This window comes from Ovis aries, chromosome 5 (genome assembly GCF_016772045.2).
Source record: "Ovis aries strain OAR_USU_Benz2616 breed Rambouillet chromosome 5, ARS-UI_Ramb_v3.0, whole genome shotgun sequence".
Taxonomy (NCBI): domain Eukaryota; kingdom Metazoa; phylum Chordata; class Mammalia; order Artiodactyla; family Bovidae; genus Ovis; species Ovis aries.
In genome coordinates, this window is record NC_056058.1 from 12,905,045 (window position 1) to 12,923,092 (window position 18,048).

The window sequence follows — 18,048 nt, forward strand, 5'->3', positions numbered from 1 at the left end:
GGGCTCCCGGGGAAGGCGGGTCCTGGGTGCGCAGCTCTCGGAGGGGCGCTCTGATCCCTCGGGGGACGCAGGCAGGTGCAAACGGCATAAGGGGCCCCGCCTCGCGGGCGGGGGCTAGTCAGTCCCTCAGCACCTGGAGGGGGCGGGGCCGGGGCCGGGCAGGGGCGGGGTCGAAACCGGGGGCGGGGCGGTACCGGGGCGGGGCATCCCGGCCCTGGGGCCTCCGATAAGTACCTGCAGGGGCTCGGTCGCGCCTGGGCGCTGCGATAAGGCGGGCGGCGGTGAGGGCCGCGTGGCGCTGCCGGGAGGCTCCGCATCAGGAGGCCTCAGCGCCGCCACCCGGGACCGGGGCCGGGGACCCAGGCTGGGGGCCGGGCCAGGGCGGGGCGCGCCGTGTCACGCCCGCCTCCCTCCCGGGGCCAGGGCCGCTAAAATGGCGGCGGCGGCGGCGATAGCGTCCCGCGCTGGGCCCGGGGGCCTGGTCGCCGCGCCGGGGCCCCGCTAGCACTTTCCTGGGCGTCCGCGTCCCGGCCGCGTCCTGGCCTCTGGGGCGCTCGCACGCGGCCCCCGGGGCCCTCGGTCCGCCCTCCCGGCGCGCCCATGAACTCCGTGTCGCCGGCCGCCGCTCAGTACCGGAGCGGGAGTCCGGAGGACGCGCGCCGCCCGGAGGGCCGCAGGCCGCGGGGACCCCGAACCCTGGACCCCAACGGCCTGGGGCCCTCGGGAGCTAGCGGCCCCGCTCTTGCATCGCCCGGGACCGGCCCCGGAGAGCCGGACGAAGTGGACAAGTTTAAGGCGAAGTTCCTGACCGCTTGGAACAACGTCAAGTACGGTGAGGAAGGGGCGGGGCCCGGGGCTTCGATTCTGACGTGAGAGCTAGCTGAAGTTCAGGCGGGCAGGGCTAGGAGGTCGGTGGGAGTCAAGGAGAGCCAGGACCCTGCCGTTGCCAAATATTCCACCCTTTGTTCCCCTCCTGTGAGTCACCTGTGGGTCGTCTCCCGCCCTGCCCAGTCCAGGGCGGGCCGCTGGCTGGCAGGTCCAAAGGGGAATGTGTTTTCAAGTCTCAGCCGACACCTCAGTGTGACCTAGGAAACGGGTTTTTTTGTTTCCCTGTGCCTCCATTTTCCTCCTCTGTAAAATGGGTACAATAATCAGACCTGCTTTGATTCATCCTGAAATTAATGGCAGACATGCATGTGGCTTCCCAGGTGCCGAAGTTGGTAAAGAATCTGCCTGCCAATGCAGGAGACTCAAGGGACTTTGGTTCGCTTCCTCGGTGGGGAAGATCCCCCGGAGGAGGAAACAGGCAATCCACTTCCATGTTCTTGCCTGGAGAATCCCATGGACAGAGGAGCCTGGTGGGTTACAGTCCATGGGGGTGGTATAGTGTTGTACATGACTGAGCATGCATAGGGAACACATGTGGCTGTTACTAGGGGCCCCACCTCCATCTGAGAGGAATGTAGCAGATTCCCCAAGAGCCTATCCTGACATAAGAACTACGGGAGTCCCCATCTCACACATGGGGGCACGTAAGCGCTGTTGCTGTCCTGTTAGGGTGCGTATCTGCCAAGCAAGTGCTTCATCTTGCTGGGGGCTGCCCTATGTCTCCCCAGGCTGGGCAGTCAAAAGCCGGACCAGCTTTAGCAAGATCTCCAGTGTCCATCTCTGTGGCCGCCGCTACCGCTTCGAGGGCGAGGGTGAGCTGGTGGCCCCTGACTAGGGTTGGAGGAAGCCCCAAAGGGGAGTTTCTGGTGGTAGCTAACAAGCCTGCTCTTGCAGGTGACATCCAGCGTTTCCAGCGGGACTTTGTATCCCGTCTATGGCTCACATACCGCCGGGACTTCCCACCCCTCGCAGGAGGCACCCTGACCTCAGACTGTGGCTGGGGGTGCATGTTACGAAGTGGCCAGATGATGCTGGCTCAGGGCCTTCTGCTTCATCTCCTGCCCAGAGGTGAGCGGTGGTGGAGGGGGAAGGGCACAGTAGGAGTATAGCGCCAACCCCAGATCAGCAGTGTTACAATGGTTTGTAAACCAAGAATTTCAAGTCCTGTTAGAATTGTGTGTAAAGTTGAAGTTTGGGAGTGGAGTGAGAATTGTTTGTAAGATAAGTTTAAGGGGGCTGGCTACTCTGGTGGCTTAGACGATGACGACGGTAAAGAATCCACCTGCAGTGTGGGAGATGTGGTTTCGATCCTGGATTGGGAAGATCCCCTGGAGAAGGGCATGGCTATGCACTCCGTGTATTCTTGCCTGGAGAATTCTGTGGACAGAGGAGCCCGGCAGGCCCCAGTCCATGTGGTTGCAAACAGCTAGAGATGACTGAGCGACTTTCACTCACTCCTGGTGGCCCAGCGGTTAAGACTCTGTGCTTCCATTGCAGGGGGCTAGGTTCAATCCCTGGTCAGGGAACTAAGCTCCCACATGGCATCAGTGCAACCAAAATGTAAAAAATAATAGTAAGTTTAAGGAATGTGAACAGTGTAGTTAAACATGAGGTTTCTAATGGAGCATTAGTGTTGTGTGTGAATCATGGGAACTGCCCCACCCCCACCCCATCGCCGTTTGACTATTTGCTGCATCCCTACCAGACTGGACGTGGTCCCAGGGCGCAGGCCTGGGCCCCGCCGAGCCGCCGGGGTTGGGCTCTCCCAGCCGGTGCCGGGGGCCCGCCCGGCGGCTGCCTCCACGCTGGGCCCAGGCCCCTGAGCTGGAGCAGGAGCGCCGGCACCGGCAGATTGTGTCCTGGTTCGCTGATCACCCCCGGGCCCCCTTCGGCCTACACCGGCTGGTGGAGCTGGGGCAGGGCTCAGGCAAGAAGGCAGGCGACTGGTATGGGCCGTCACTGGTGGCACACATACTCAGGTGAGGGCCGTGGCAGGGGGCGCGGGAGCCCCTGGGTGCCCCCCGGGGAACTCAGGCCTTTCCTCCCATCCCCAGGAAAGCGGTGGAGAGCTGCTCAGAGGTCACCCGCCTGGTGGTGTACGTCTCTCAGGACTGCACAGGTAAGGGACTGGGGGCCGAGGTCACGGGGTTCTCACCCTGAGCCAGTCACTGCCTCAGCCGCCTCTTAGGACCCACTTTCCTCAGAGGCTGAAACAAGGTCTGCAGCAGAGGGACCCTTGGAAAGGACTGGAGGCCCACACTGGGCGGCGGGGTCGCTGCTCAGGATCCCTTCATTGTCTCTGGAATCAGGAGAGGAGACTTCAGGAGCTTCTCTGAGTAATAGAATAAAGGACACAGGAATTCCCCTCTCGGGTCCAACGCACTCTTTTTTAAAGAGAACTAACGATTATTTATTTTTGGCTGCACTGGGTCATCGTTGCTGCGGGTGGGCTTTTCTCTAGCTCTGGTGAGCAGGGGCTACTCTCGTTTACTCTCTAGTTGTGGTGCATGGGCTTCCCATCGCTGTGGCTTCTCTTGTTGCAGAGCACAGGCTCCAGGCACTCAAGATTGCATAGTTGTGGCGCATGGGCTTAGTTACCCCTCGGCATGTGGAATCTGCCTAGGCCAGGGATCAGACCTGTGTCCCCTGCATTGGCAGGCAGATTCTTAACCACAGGACCGCCAGGGAAGTCCCCCACTCACTTGTACTTTGTAAACAATGCTAATGCATACAAAAGTCAGGTTTCCTCTGCCTCACAGGGTTTTCGTGAGGATTAAGTGAGTCAGTGATAAACATAACTCTTAGGGGCTTCCCTGGTGGCTGAGTGTGCTAAGGAACCCACCTGCCAATGCAGGAGAGATGGGTTTGATCCCTGATCCAGGAAGATCCCACATGCCACAGAGCAGCTAAGCCCATGCGCTACAACTACTGACCGGCGCTCAAGAACCATAACTATTGAGTCTAAGGGTCACAGCTGCTGAAGCCCTCACTCTAGAGCCCGTGCTCCACGACAGGAGAAGCCACTGGCAATGAGAAACCGGTGCACACAGCTAGAGAGTAGCCCCGGCTCTCTGCAGGTAGAGAAAAGCCAGAGCAGCAGTGAAGACCCAGCACAACCAAAAATGAGTAAAAATTTTAAATTAAAAAAAGTAACTTTTAGAACAGAGCTTCTCATATAGTAAGTATTCACTGAATATTAGCTCTCACTGTTATTGAGTGAGTGAAAGTCGCTCAGTTGTGTCTGACTCTTTGTGACCCCATGGACTACACAGTCCATGGAATTCTCTACGCCAGAATACTGGCGTGGGCACCATTTCCCTTCTCCAGGGGATCTTCCCAACCCAGGGATTGAATCCAGAGCTCCTGCATTGCAGGCCGATTCTTTACCAGCTGAGCCACAAGGGAAGCCTAAGAATACTGGAGTGGGTAGCCTATCCCATCTCCAGCGGATCTTCCCAACTCAGGAATTGAACTGGGTTCTCCTGCATTGCAGGTGGATTCTTTACCAACTGAGCTATCAGGGAAACCCCCCTCATTGTTATTATGCCCTCCCAATCAGTTTAGAAAGGGAGCTTTTGTGGATTGATATCAAGGAATCTACAGATCCTATACATTTTAATGAAAGAATATAGATGTTTGGGGCAAGGTGTAAATTTTCACAGAGAGCCTCTTAGTCTGTTAGGGCTGGTATAACGAAAATACCGTAGGCCAGGGAATTCCCTGGTGGTCCAGTGGTTAGGTGCGTTCACTGCTGGGACCTGGTTTTGATCCCTGGTTAGGGAACTCTGATCCCACAAGCTACACAGCATAGCCAACAAAACAAAACAAGCACCCACAGGCTGGGTGGCTTGTAAACAAGGTGTTTATTTTTTATAATAAAGGCTGGGAAGTCCAGGATCAAGGCACTGGCTGTTTGGATGTCTGTTGGGGGCCTACTTCCTGGTTTGTTTCTCTGTATCTTCAGGCAGCAAAATGGGCAGGCATGCTCTCTGGGGTTCCTTTTACCGGGGCAGTGATGTCACTCATGATCTCATAACCTCCCACTTCCTCATTCCATCACTTGTAGGGGGTTAGAATTTCAACATATGAAATGAGGGACGTGGGCTGTGAGGGGGGGATGCTTCCCAGGCAGCTCTAGTGGTAAAGAACCTGCCTGCCAATGCAGGAGATGTTTCAGAGACTCAGGTTCCATCCCTGCGTCAGGAAGATCCCCTGGAGGAGGGCATGGCAACCCACTCCAGTATTCTTGCCTGGAGAATCCTGTGGACAGAGAAGCCTAGTGGGCTGCAGTCCATGGGTTCTCACAGAGTTGGACACGACAGAAGCATTCAGACCACTGCAGCTCTTGTCTCCAGGAAAGATTAAATGTACTTTTCTGGGAGTCAGGAGGGGGTTACATAGGCACGAGGGAGACGACAGGAAAGCAGAGACCAGTGGCTGGAACTTGAGGAGGGACATACAGGGACATCCAACTGACTGACGAACTGCTTGGCGCTCCCATTTCCATCTCGGCAAACCCAGGTGCTGAGGAGGGGAAGACTAGTCAGGCCCGGGCTTGGGCAGGCACTCTGGGCTGTGGGGAAAGCTCTTCACCTCCCTGCTGGCTTTACACTCTTTGTCATAATCTCAGGACCTCAGTTGCCTTCTCTGTGAAATGAAGGTGTCCATACCTGCCTGGCGTGCCTGGGATTGTCTGAGGGAGTTTGGGGCAGAGGGTGGGGAATACTGGAAAGCTTTTCTGCCAGCAACAGGAGTGTCATCCAGGGTGGTTGCTCAGGCGAGGCTGAGCCCCAAGGATGGAGGGTCATACAATGAGACTTGAAAGGCGGGTGAGAATGTGACCTGCTGCCCTGTTCTTGCAGTATACAAGGCGGACGTGGCACGCCTGGTGGCTCGGTCAGACCCCACGGCTGAATGGAAGTCCGTGGTCATCCTGGTACCAGTGCGGCTTGGTGGAGAAACTCTCAACCCCGTGTATGTGCCCTGCGTGAAGGTAGGTTCTGCCAGGCCTCCCCGTGCCTCCCCGCACTGCCCCCCTCACTGGAGCCTTGCAGACATTTTCAGCTTGGGTTAGGGATTTATGCTTCCTTTTGTCTCTTCATTGGATTATCCAGTACTTATGAAGCACCTATTATGTGCCAAAAACCCTCTCAGCTGCTGAGGACTCAGAGGTGAACAGGCAACACTTCATGCCCTCTGGGAACTGACATTCTAGTTGGGGAGTGACAGCAGTAGGTGTGGAACCACGTCAAGAGCTGTGGCATTGCAGCTCCTACTCTAACGGAACCAAAACTAACGTGGTGAAGGGCAGGTGGGGGTGGCTGCCCGGCCTCGGAAAGCCCCTCTCTGGCCAGAAGCAAATGAGAAGCCAGGGGCGCGGTAGTCCAGGCGAAAGAAACAGCAAGGCTGCAAAGACCCTGGTGTGTTTACACTCAGAACAAAGGCCACCAATCTCCCCACAGCCCACAAGGCCCTCTGCCATCTGCCCACACGCTGCACCTCACTTGACTCTGCCGCAGCCACACGGGCCGCTTTTCTGTTCTCAGAAAACACCTGCCTCAGGGCCTTTGCACTTTCCATTCCCATCACTTAGAGTGCTCTTTCCCAAAACGATTTCTGAATTCCCTTAACTGTTTACTGAAAGATCATCTCTCAGTGAGGTCTTTCCTGACTCCCCCTGCTTAACACTGCAAAGCCTTCTTCCCTCCTTTTATTCTTCTCCAGAGAGCTACCACCTTCTGACACATGACAGAACTTATTCCTCTTGTTCTTCATTCTCCCACACTAGAACATAAGCTCCATGGGGACATGGTTTTGTCTATCTTGGTCACTGCCACCCCCCAGGGCCCTGGCTTGGGTTTGCGCACATTGGGCCTTTGTCTTTTTTTTTAAATGATTTTATTTATCTATTTTTGGTTGTGCTGGGTCTTTGTTGCTGAACAGGTTTTTCTCTAGTTGCGGCGAGCCAGGGCTCTTTGTTGGGGGTGCAGGTTTGTTATTGCAATGGCTTCTCATTGGGGAGCACAGACTCTAGGGCACAGGCTTCAGCAGTTGCAGCTCCCAGGCTCTAGAGCACAGGCTCAGTAGTTGTGGCGTGTGGGCTTAGTTGCTCCGTGGCATGGAGCAGGGCGGGGGGGCGGGGGGTGTCTTCCCCCAGCAGAGATCCAACCCATGTCTCCTGCACTGGCAGGCGGGCTCTTTACCACTGAGCCACCAGGGAAGAAGCCCTGGGGTTTTGTGAGGCATTTGGGTGCCTGACAGCACCTGCCCTGGGCCCTCACTCCATCCCCTTTCCTTCCCACAGGAGCTCCTTCGTTCAGAGCTGTGCCTGGGCATTATGGGGGGCAAGCCCCGCCACTCGCTGTACTTCATCGGCTACCAGGGTAGGCCCACACCATGCTGCTCCATCGCATCCCTCTACCCCCCTTTCCGCCGCCACCCCCCCCTCACACGCCCTCCCTGCAGATGACTTCCTGCTCTACCTGGACCCACACTACTGCCAGCCCACCGTCGATGTCAGCCAGGCCGACTTCCCCCTGGAGGTGAGCGAGCTGGGATCCCCAGGGTGGGGTTGGAGGTGTGTGCAGGGAACCCGCTGAGCCCCCTCATCTATCCACCCCAGTCCTTCCACTGCACCTCACCCCGCAAGATGGCCTTTGCCAAGATGGACCCGAGCTGTACCGTGGGCTTCTATGCTGGAGACAGAAAGGAGTTTGAGACGCTCTGCTCGGAGCTGACCAGGGTGAGCTGGGTGCGCTGGGAGGTGGGGGGTCAAGGGGAGGTCTACAGCAGGAGAGGAACAGAGGCCATGAGGCCAGCAGACCTGGCCATGTTGTCAGGATTATTATCCTGCAGGAGCCCTCCAGGGTTTTTCAGCTTGGGTTAGGTCTGATTAGAAAGCCCTGCTGATTAGAGCAAAAAGCTTCATGAAATGAAAAATTTAAGGGAACAGCTGGTCCCCAGAGGCTGAAGTGGTAGGACCTGCCTTGTCCTTTGGTTCTGTTCTATCAGGGATTTACCCTTATGGTGGCAAGAATGACGACCAACTTCTCTTGTTGTGCACACCAGTCATGTCTGACTTTTTGCAACCCCATGGACTGTAGCCCGCCAGGCTCCTCTGTGTATGGGATTTCCCAGGCAAGAATACTGGAGAGGATTGCAATTTCCTTCTCCAGGGATCTTCCCAACCCAGGGAACCTGGGATTCTTTATTGCTGAGCCACCGGGGAGCTGCCCCCCACCCCACCCCCACTATCTAGTTCAGTGGAAAGAGCCCCATATTCTTAGCAGAGAAGGAAAATCCCAGGGCTGTGGTTCATTGGTTGTACAAGGTCATATACTCATTACTGAGCCAATCACTGTAGCCAGAGCACGGAAGGTGCTGATTGGCTGCTCTGCATCACTGCGCTGGAGGGATGGGAGTTGAGTTCAGGAAGCATGGCTGTTAATTGTATCTACTTGCTGCTCCCTCGCCTCCCACCAGGTCCTCAGCTCCTCCTCAGCCACAGAACGATACCCCATGTTCACCCTGGTCGAGGGCCACGCTCAGGACCACAGCCTGGATGACCTCTGCTCCCCGCCCTCCCAGCAGACACTACGGCTCCCTCGCAGTGGCCGGCTCCTCAAGGCTAAACGCCCAAGCTCTGAGGACTTTGTGTTTTTATAAAGGGAGGGGATAAGGGAGAAGACACGACCCTATTTATTTTTAACTTATGTCATGTTAGGTGTGGGAGCTTGAACTCCCCCCTGACAAGTGCAGCTGAGAGAGACCAGTCCAGGAAGCCTCAGGGCTGGGGCTGCTCAGCCAGGAACAGAGCCCGCACACCTGCCTCCCACCAGCTGGGCCCTCCTCATGGGGCAGGGAGGGAGGCCCCCGGGCACCCACTCAGGGCCTGACTCCGTACTGTAGTTTGCACTGGACCGTCCATGCCCCTCGCTGGTCACAAAGCCCCTATCCTGCCAAGAGCTGGTGAGAGGGAGGAGGGGCTGTGGCCGCTGGGGGGTAATAAAGCCGTTTGACTTGACTGTGGCTATTGCTGGGCCCAGCATTTGAGTGTGTCTTGCGGGGAGGTTCCCTGAGTCATCTGGGGAAGCTTGTTGAGTAGGCCTCAGCTTCCACATCTCTAAGATGGGAAGACTCCCTGGCCTACAGGTAGATGTGAGGGTCCATACAGTCAATAAGAAGGGGAAGGGGCCCCTGCAGGCTCCCTCGGGCTCAGTGGCTAGCCTTGGGCCCCTGCTGCTTCCTCCGCTGTCGGCCCAGCTGCCGGAAGTGCAGCCGTTTGGGGTTGAGGCCAAAGGCCTGCAGTCTCTGGTGGCTGAACTCGCGTCCCCCAAGTGTCACTGTGGGGCCCAGGAGACGTGCCTTCTTGCCCCTCTTCCGCCTCTGGGGGCCCAGCTTCTCCGTGGGTGTCACAGGGTCTGCCTCTTCCTCTGCTGGGGTGCTCTCAGGCCGGGACCGCTTGCCACAGGCTCCATCAAGTGCCACCAGCTGTCCTGATGAGCCAGCTCTGTCTCTCTGTGGCTTCCCTGTGGCTTCCGTGGGCATCTCTGCCCTGGAGGAAGAAAAGTCATGGATCAGCCCAGGCGCGTCACAATTTTTATAGGCCCGTTTTTACAGATGAGAAAAGCGGCAGCTCAGAGAAGTGGCCAGAACAATTTGGGGGCCTGCCTGCACTCAAACATGGGTCTGATACCACACTGGGATTTTTCCACTCTGAAGCTAGAGTGGGTGATTGATGCTCTTGATCACTGAGCCTGTGCCTACACTAAGCTCTTCACACAGACTAACTCATTTTAGCTTTATGTCAACTCTGTGAGCACTCCTGATTTATTGATCAGGAAATAACAGGCACAGTTACAGTAACAAGAGCTAATAGCTATCCAGCATTTATTGTTTTAAGCACTTTACATGAATTGATTAACTTAATCTTCAAAAAAAAAAAAGAACCCAGCAACAAGTGAGCCATCTGTATCTCCATTTTGCAAATGAGGAAACAGGCCCAGAGAGGGAAAATGACTTGCCCAACATCATACGGCTATGGCTCAGCCAAGACCTGATGCCCAGGTATTGGAAAGGAAACCCTACCCCCAAGGTCATGTGGCAAACAGCTGACAAAGCATGACTCAAACCCTGGGCCTGACAGGGCTCCGAAGCCCACCCCTCCACCAGCCATACTTACTCCTCTGGGCAGAGTGACTTGAAGATCTGCCGTTTTTTCCACACGTTCCGGGCCTTCTGGCTGTATGCCCTCTTGTCCTGCAGTTCCTCCTGCTCCGACCTGCGGTCCCCCAGTGGACACGTCTGTTGCTGGGTGGCCTGGATGGGGCCCATGCTTGCCTGCCAGCCTGCTTGCCCCTCCTCCCCGGGTACCCCGCCCAGCCCCACCCCATCACCTGTACATGCAGGTCTTCTTCAGGGAGCACCACCGATTTAGCTCCTTGTCGTCAGCAGCGAGGATCTGTAAGGGAAGGGAGGGTGGGGTCCTGCTGGTGAGCCCCGGAGGGCCCTGACTCTCAGCCTTAGTCACCCTATGGGTCAAAGCAAGGTAATGCTAGTTCCACCAAGCAGCAGTGTCATGATGGTGAGAACTGATTTCTGTAAAGGCCAATGGAGGTTTTTTTGTTGGGGGCATCAGATGGGGAAACTCAAGAGAAGGGGATCCTTACCGCAAGTCACATGGCCAGGAAATGGCTAATGTCAGATTACAATCTGGGCCCTGACTGGTACACTGTGGTCCCAGCAGACTCAAACCAGGGGAGGGGTCTCCATGCCAATGACCAGCTTTGCTAATACAGATGAGACCCAGGTTCCCAACCTTAAGACCTTAAGTCTCCTCACTTATGAGTTGGGCACCCCCTCTTAGAACCTACTGGAAGGTTGTCAGGATGATAAAGTGAATACAGATGGTATAAGCTCAATTATCATTGGCTGTTTTTACTGTCAAGCATCCACAGCCATCATGGCTAGGGCACAGTGACATTCAAAGCACATTTGTTTCACATCCACAGTCATAAGGTGGAGCTGTTATAAGGCCCATTTTACAAATGGGGAAGCCAAGTTACAGAGCCTTAAGTCATACGTCCAAGGTTATACAGCTGGTGAGTGGCCCAGTCAAGATTTCAGCTGGTGCCAAGTCTTAATGGCCACGCTGCTGCCAATATACAGAATTAAAACTGATATTTACAGGGGCTTCCTGTGGACAGAGCAGTGTTTGAGCCCCTGCCTCACAGAAAACCTTTGTGGCAGGCAATATTACCAGTATTATTATTAGCACTGTTGGTCCTGTTGTTTTGGAGATAAAGAAATAAATAGGCTGTGTCACAGCATGGCCAGTTCTGGGCATCCCCGCTTGCTTCTGGGGTACCCCAGGGTCCCACCTCCTCAGTGCTAAGTCCAAAGTCGCAGGGCACCACCGTGCGGTACTTGAAGCGACAGGGCAGATCATCAATGATGTCCTCATAGTCCAGACGGTAATACTCGTCCAGGTACTCCTCGAATGTCTTGTCCCCTGAGTGGGGACAGAGCCAGGCTGTCGGGGTGTGCTGGGCCCCAGGGAGCCCCTGCCCACCCACCAGCACCCGCCTAGGCCTCACCGGGGTCAAACACAGGCTTCTCCTGTCCCACAGCCGCAGCGAAGGGTGACTTCCGCTTCTTCTTGCCCAACGAAGGGGCCTCTCGCTGCTTCTTCCGGGGCTGGCTGGGGTCATAGTCGGCATCCATCTGCCAGGACACACAGGTCAGGCCTGCTGGGGGACCCTCTGAGGCGTCCCCCGCAGGTTCCCATGCCCAGGGCACCTACATTGAAGTCGGGGTCCTCGCAGTGCGGCTCCTGTTGGCTCCAAGCTCCACCTTGCTCCGGCCCAGCCCACATGTCCCAGTTCCAGTCATCTGGTTCAGGCCAGACAGGAAGGGGGTGAATAAGGGATCAGTAGGCCAAGCACCCCCACCCCCAGCCCGGTACCCCAAGTGACCTCACCTTCCAGCCCTTCTTCTTCCTCAAACTGTGGCTTCTCCTCCTCCATGGTGCCATAGTACTCGTCCCCGAAGCACTTCTACAGGGTCAGGGCCGGGAGGGTCAGCAGGGCCCTTTCCCCGCCAGACATTGGTGCTCCTGCACCTTCTGTGGCTTCCCAGCACTGCCCCCCAGGACCCAGCTCCTGATGTGGGGAGAACCCTGTGTGTCTAGGTCCCTCCACCCCCACTTCTTAGCTCATCTTGCTCCATCGACCCTCCTGCTCTCTGCCCCTCCCCGTTCCACTGGCTCGCAAAGGCAAATATTGCTAACTGTGCCACTTATAAACACCTACTACATGCCCAACACTGGGCTGTGTCTCACTGCATTCTCACCAGCACCCCAGAAGACAGAACTACTAATAAACACAGAACCTGAAGCTCAGGATTAAGAAGCTCCTAGAAAGCGAAGGTTTAACTTCAACTACACAGCACCTACCCACTGCACTTTTCACCTGGCCCATCTACTCATCCTTACTCTCCCTTCCATGAACCCCCAGGCTGAGTCTGGGTCCACTTTTTGGTGCCCGGAGTCCCCACTGTGGCTCCCATCCAGGCCTCACTGCCTGTTGCCATGGTCTGAACCCGCGTTCCCCCTCCCCATACAACAATCAACACTAATGGCTCAATAAACGTGTTTAAAGAAAATATAGCAGCCCATGGTTCCTTGAGCATTTACCAAGCTAATTAGCATTTAGTATTTCTCACAGCCCTGAGATAAATGCTGCAGTTTGGACCCACTTTACAGACAAGAGACACAGGATTAAAGAGGTCAAGTCACTTCTCTGAGCCAGAAAGGGACTGCTCGCTCCAGAGCCACGCTCAGCTGCACAGCCAGGCTGGGGCTCTGGGGCTGCACCTGCATGAGCTGGTCGTGCCGGGCAGGGTCGAAGTCATCCTCCAGGTCCTGCTCTTCAAAGCCCAGCGTCTCATTGCCTGTGACCTGCCGTAGCCTCTCCAGCTTGGCCAGGATCTCCTTCCTCTTCAGGTTCTTCAGCTGCTTGAGTTCCTCCTGCTTCCTCGCTTTCTCCTGCAGGCGGCAGGTCAGAGGGTGTCAGCAACGCCCCCAACCCCTGCAGGCTGCACGTCCCCCCAAAGGCCACCCTGAGAGTCACTCACCCTCTTCTTCCGCTCCCGTGTCTCCTCCCTCTTCTCCTTCCTGCGCTCGTCCTTTCGGCGCACGGAGGAGGCGATGCTCCGAGGGTAGGTCTTGACCTGTGGGCACCAGAGATGATTCTGGGTTCCTTCCCTGGCTTGGGACCCTCTGGCCAGGGCCTCCTCAGCCCCCAGCCCCCGGCCCAGCCACCCACTGAGGCAGAGTCTGGCTCCTCAAAGCGGAAGTTGTACTTCAGCTCAAAGTCCTCCTGCTTCTTCAGAAACAGTTCACCCTCGTCTGAGGAGTCGTCCACAGCCAGCTGGACCGGGGGACCGGGGACCCTGAGGGATGAGATGGGGTGGGGCTGAGGGGTCAGCAGAGCTCCTGAATGCTTATGTACCAGCGTGTTCATACATTTAATCCTCACAAGAACACTCTGCTAGGTAGCCACTGTTACCCCATTTTACTGATGGGAAAACTGAGGCCTGGAAATCCAGGAGCAGGGCCCCCTGGCTCCAGAGCCCACACTCTGGGTCTCTTCCTCAAGAAAGGCCAATTCTGGGGACTTCCCTGGTGGTCCAGTGGTTAAGGCCTGCGCTTCCAGTGCAGGGAGCACAGGTTCAACCCCTGGTCAGGAAACTAAGATCCTACATACTGTGTGGTGCAGCCCCCAGCCAAAAAGGCTAACTCAGCTGCTGTTGTTCAAGTGCTAAGTTGTGTCTGATTCTTTGCGACCTCATAGTCACAAAGCCAGGCTCCTCTGTCCTCCACTATCTCCTGGAGTTTGCTCAAACTCATATCCATTGCGTTAGTGATGTCATTCAACCATCTCTTCCTCTGTCGTCCCCTTCTCCTCCTGCCTTCAATCTTTCCCACCATCAGGGTCTTTTCCAATGAGTCAGCTCTTCATATCAAAGTATTGGAGTTTCACCTTTAGCATCAGTCCTTCCAATGAATATTCAAGGTTGATTTCCTTTAGGATTGACTGCTTTGATCTTGCAGTTCAAGAGACTCTCAAGAGTCTTCTCCAGCACCCCAGGCGATCTTCCCGACCCCAGGATCGAACCCATGTGTCCTGCACTGGCAGGCGGATTCTTTACCACTGAACCACCAGGGAAGTCCCTAATTCTGTTACCATCTGTGTGATAAAGTAAACACCCAGTGCCTTTTCCTTTCTGGCCAGTGCTGTCTCCAGGCCCCTGGAGGACAGGGGCGCTCACCTTTCCTCCTCTTCGTCTTCCTCCTCCTCATCTTCCTCCTCCCCTTCTTCCTCATAGCGTTTGTTGAGGATGTAATCTCGCAGGAAGCGCTCCCCCTCGTCCAGCTCTGGGTTGTTCCAGAATTCCCTGAGGTGAGTCTAGGGGTGAAGGGTGTGTGATAAGACCCAGGTCAGGGACTCAGGGTCAGCGAAGCAGGAGGGTGGGGGCGTGGATTGTGGGGAGCCAGTGGATGTAAGTGACTGCAACTTCACAGCCAGTCTATGAAGTAAGTGGGATAATCCCCATGTTATAGATATAGAAGCTGAGGCCCAGAGATCTGGGGCCCCCATCCTCAAAGGATGTGCTCCTGGGGACTCCTCTGGGGGTCCAGTGGTTAAGACTCCATGCTTCCACTGTAGGGGGCATGGGTTTGATCCCTGGCTGGGGAACTTAAGATCCCAAAGGCCACATGGTGCAAGGGTCAAAAAAGAAAAGGAACAGACTATGTGCTCCTGGCTGGCCACTCAAGGGTGAGTTTCCAGGAAAAGGCTGGATGGAGGCAGACCAGAAAGTTTAGGGGGTCAGTAACCAGGGATGGGAACTCACCAGTTCTTTCAGGGTGTCGGGGTTCTGAATCTCCTGCCCCTTCAGCCACTCAATGTAGTCAGCATCCTCCTGGGCCTGAGGAATGGCCAGCCATGAGGATCTGCCGGACACTCCTGGTGCCCCCTCTCCGCCACCACCCCTCATCCCACTGGGACCCAGCACCCACCTTCTCCTCTTTGCTTTTAGCACGTTTCTGCAGCAACCCGGAGCCACCTTCCTCAGCGCTGTCTTCATCCTCACTGTCCTCCACAAACGCCCGGAAGCTGCCCAAGCAAGAAAACAAGCCTCAGGATGGGTGTGCTGGCTCTGCCCGCTGATCCAAAGATAAGCCCTATCTACTAATAAGTCCTGAGCTCCTCCTGACCAGCCCAGAGTGGTGCTGTGACATACAGCCTATGATCAACCCCATTACACAGATACAGAAACTGAGGCCCAGAGAACAGAAAATGACAGGCCCAAGGGAATACAAGCGCCCATCAAGTGGGCACATTAAGTGACAGAACTCTATTTGAACCTGGGCCCACCAACCTCAGAGCCTCAACTCTTTTCCACTTGGAGCTCAGCCGGCTCCAGGGCTCACCTTTCCTTCAGCTGTTTCTGTTCTTCCACGTAACTCTTCGACGAGGTCTGCTGCATAGAGAGTGACAGGGGCCTCAGACCCTGCCATGGGCCTCTTAGCTCCCCAACCCTCCCACGCAGCCTCCATCCCACACACCTGGAATCTCTGATCGGAGGTTTCCCCATCTGAATTCTCCTCGTCGACATATTTGCTGGGCAAGGAAGGATGAAGGTTTCAGAACAGACTCCCCCGGGCCTGTCACCATGGGGTAGGGGCTCTTAAGAACAACAGCTGGGGCCTCCCTGGTGGCTCAGTGGTAAAGAATCCGCCTCCCAATCCAGGAGGAGACACAGGTTCAATCCCTGATCCAGGAAGATCCCACATGCCTTGGAGCAACTGAGCCCTTAGGCCACAACCATTGAGCACGTGCTCTAGAGCCTGGGAACAACTACTGAGCCCACACGTCGAAACTACTGGAGCCCAGATGCCCTAGAGCTTGTGCTCCACAACAAGAGAAGCCACCGCAGTAAGCCCACACACCACAACTAGAGAGTAGCCCCTGCTTGCCGCAACTAAAGCAAAGCCCTCGCAGCAATGAAGACCCAACACAGCCAAAAATAAATAAATAAAAATTATTAAAAGAGACAAAAATTCAAAAACAGAGCACCAGCTGGGGGATGGGGGCAGTGGGATGCAGGCAGGTCACCAAGCTTTCTGCTCTCTGAGGTTCCCCCAACTCTGCTGGGTGTGGGCTTCTTCCCACCCCCACCCCAAGTCCCCCATGTGTCCACCTGCCCTGGGAAGGTGGAAGCAGAGGAGTTAGGCTGTCTCCTCACCCTCCTTTCTCCAGGATAACCTTCCTCTCGTAGTCCTTCAGGTACATGGGTTGCACCTTCTTTCGCTTCTCAGCTGCCAGCTCCTCTTCGCTGTCTGAGGATGATACTGCAGGGCCACCACAAGACACCTGTCATCACCCACACCCACAACCCCCTTGCTCCCCCAGGCAGAGAATAACTGTGCTGGGCCAGAGTCAGACGGAGGTTTCAAATCCCCTAGCCACCAGTTCCCAGCTATCAAATAGGCATCACACTTGCTACTACCTGGTAATAGCTGGTGGTGATCACTCGGTGAGTAATTCACACTCAGAACAGTGCCAGACACACAGCCATTATTAGTAACAACAGGTCATAACCCTGGACACTCTTAGCTGATTAGTAATCAGTTTTTTTTTCTTTTGGCTGTGCTGCGTGGCCTGTGGGATCTTAGTTGCCCCACCAGGGATGGAAGTGCAGTCTTAACCTCTGGACGACCAAGGAAGTCCCTCTGCTAATCAGTTCTGACTTGTAGGTGAAAAAAAAAGTGAAAGTGTTAGTTGCTCAGTTGTGTCCTACTCTTTGCACCCTACGGACTGTAGCTTGCCAGACTCCTCTGTCCATGGGATTTCCCAGGCAATAATACTTGAGTCGGTAGCCATTCCCTTCTCCAGGGGATCTTCCTGACCCAAGGATTGAACCCAGGTATTGCAGGCAGACTCTTGACTGTCTGAGCCACCATGGAAAGATTCATTAAATAGCCACAACAGCTTCTAAGGCAGTGAGGACCCAGGATCCCATGAGAAGCAGCCCCAGACCTGTTTGCTGATAGAAGGTGGCATCTTTCTGATAAATGCGGGGGTCCTTCTTCTTCAACAAGGAGAGAGTCCTGTAAAAGTCACGCTCTTGCTGAGGGTCAAATTCCTAAAGCAGAAAAAGGGGGTGGGGACAGATTTCAGAAGCGGGCTGTGATGGGGGCAGTAAGCCACAGGGGCAGAAGGGCTGAGAGTGTGGGAATTAGGGTGTAGGGAGGGGTACAGGTTAGAAGATGGGAGAATCCAGCTGGGTAGAGGAAGGTTGGGGGAGGGCTGGAGGGCTGGATCTCAGTGGGAGGGAGGGTCAAGGGGACCCCGTGGGGGTGGACCACACACGAGTAGAGAATAGGAAGCAAAAAAAGGTAGCAGGCAAGGGGGTGGTGGTACTTCCTGGAATCAATACGGGATGGATGATACAGGGGCAGGTGGCAGCGAAGGCATATGAAAAACAAAGGAAGGGATGGATGGCTCAGTGAGTCTGGGAAGATCAGAGCTGGTGTGGGGAAAAGCTGGGTGCTCCACGTGGCAGAGGGATGCCCCATTTTGGGAACAGAGGCAGACAGGGAGAAATGGTTAGACTGTCAGGGATTGAAGGCGCAATGGGGTTGGAGGTTAGTTGCCCCTTGTAAGTCCGGGCCAGGATGAGACACGCCCCTGGACACCTCCCGCAACTCCGGAACGGAGGCGGAGAAGCTCACCACGTGCTCGTCGCTGGAATCAGATTCGGAGCTGGAGTCGCTGCCGCTGCGCCGGTCTCCGTAGCGATCTTTCACTGTGGGACAAAGATGCGAGCCCCCCACCCAGGTGAGCCTGGGGGACCAGATCAAGGCCCACCTGCAGACTCCCCAACAGGCGCCGGCTCCCCACGCGCATGCGCCCCGCACTCACGCCGCTGCAGCTCCTCTCGCTCACGGTAGCGGCCGTACCTCGCCGCAAACGCCGCGTTCACCCGCAGGGGCGACGACCCGCGCGGCTCCGGCATGGCTGCTCTCCGACCCACTGCGCACGCGTCAGGGAAGCACCGCCTCCCTGGAGGCGGGGCTACGCACAGTTTACTTTA

The 18,048-nt window shown here is 55.9% G+C and overlaps 2 protein-coding genes across 6 annotated transcripts; one reads left to right on the forward strand and one right to left on the reverse strand.

Annotated features, from left to right (window-relative positions):
- The first annotated feature begins 228 nt into the window (after nt 1-228).
- On the forward strand, nt 229-8,911 carry ATG4D (autophagy related 4D cysteine peptidase). 3 transcript variants are annotated; one of them, XM_060415466.1, is made up of 11 exons: nt 229-832; nt 1,209-1,358; nt 1,617-1,700; nt 1,783-1,956; nt 2,594-2,867; nt 2,943-3,007; nt 5,751-5,881; nt 7,193-7,271; nt 7,354-7,430; nt 7,511-7,630; nt 8,371-8,911. In XM_060415466.1, exons 1-11 carry the CDS (start codon nt 601-603, stop codon nt 8,551-8,553), a joined length of 1,569 nt encoding a protein of 522 aa, XP_060271449.1. In that variant the 5' UTR covers nt 229-600; the 3' UTR covers nt 8,554-8,911. The 3 variants fall into 3 exon arrangements, with proteins under 3 accessions (XP_060271449.1, XP_027825441.1, XP_060271450.1); XM_027969640.2 differs by lacking the exon at nt 1,209-1,358; XM_060415467.1 differs by lacking the exons at nt 2,594-2,867; nt 2,943-3,007.
- KRI1 (KRI1 homolog) lies at nt 8,564-17,989 on the reverse strand. 3 transcript variants are annotated; one of them, XM_042249942.1, is made up of 19 exons: nt 17,915-17,989; nt 17,687-17,760; nt 16,992-17,097; nt 16,198-16,303; nt 15,518-15,572; nt 15,383-15,432; nt 14,969-15,065; nt 14,803-14,877; nt 14,218-14,354; nt 13,212-13,338; nt 13,021-13,116; nt 12,761-12,931; nt 11,867-11,942; nt 11,690-11,778; nt 11,484-11,610; nt 11,268-11,398; nt 10,284-10,348; nt 10,070-10,168; nt 8,564-9,442 (listed from the first exon to the last, which is right to left on the reverse strand). In XM_042249942.1, exons 4-19 carry the CDS (start codon nt 16,242-16,244, stop codon nt 9,103-9,105), a joined length of 1,782 nt encoding a protein of 593 aa, XP_042105876.1. In that variant the 5' UTR covers nt 16,245-16,303; nt 16,992-17,097; nt 17,687-17,760; nt 17,915-17,989; the 3' UTR covers nt 8,564-9,102. The 3 variants fall into 3 exon arrangements, with proteins under 3 accessions (XP_042105876.1, XP_012033275.1, XP_004008569.1); XM_012177885.4 differs by having other exon boundaries at nt 15,383-15,429; nt 17,877-17,989; XM_004008520.5 differs by having other exon boundaries at nt 17,877-17,989.
- Between the last annotated feature and the right edge of the window lie 59 nt (nt 17,990-18,048).

Excerpts from the sequence above, each read along its gene's own strand:
- ATG4D (XM_060415466.1), top strand. The coding sequence starts at position 601 with ATGAACTCCGTGTCGCCGGCCGCCGCTCAGTACCGGAGCGGGAGTCCG. Across the intron at positions 3,008-5,750 it reads CGTCTCTCAGGACTGCACAG|TATACAAGGCGGACGTGGCA; the intron begins GTAAGGGACTGG and ends CTGTTCTTGCAG. Across the intron at positions 5,882-7,192 it reads TGTATGTGCCCTGCGTGAAG|GAGCTCCTTCGTTCAGAGCT; the intron begins GTAGGTTCTGCC and ends TCCTTCCCACAG.
- KRI1 (XM_004008520.5), bottom strand. The coding sequence starts at position 17,970 with ATGCCGGAGCCGCGCGGGTCGTCGCCCCTGCGGGTGAACGCGGCGTTT. Across the intron at positions 12,932-13,020 it reads CACGGGAGCGGAAGAAGAGG|GAGAAAGCGAGGAAGCAGGA; the intron begins GTGAGTGACTCT and ends TGCCGCCTGCAG. Across the intron at positions 11,943-12,760 it reads GGCACGACCAGCTCATGCAG|AAGTGCTTCGGGGACGAGTA; the intron begins GTGCAGCCCCAG and ends CTGACCCTGTAG.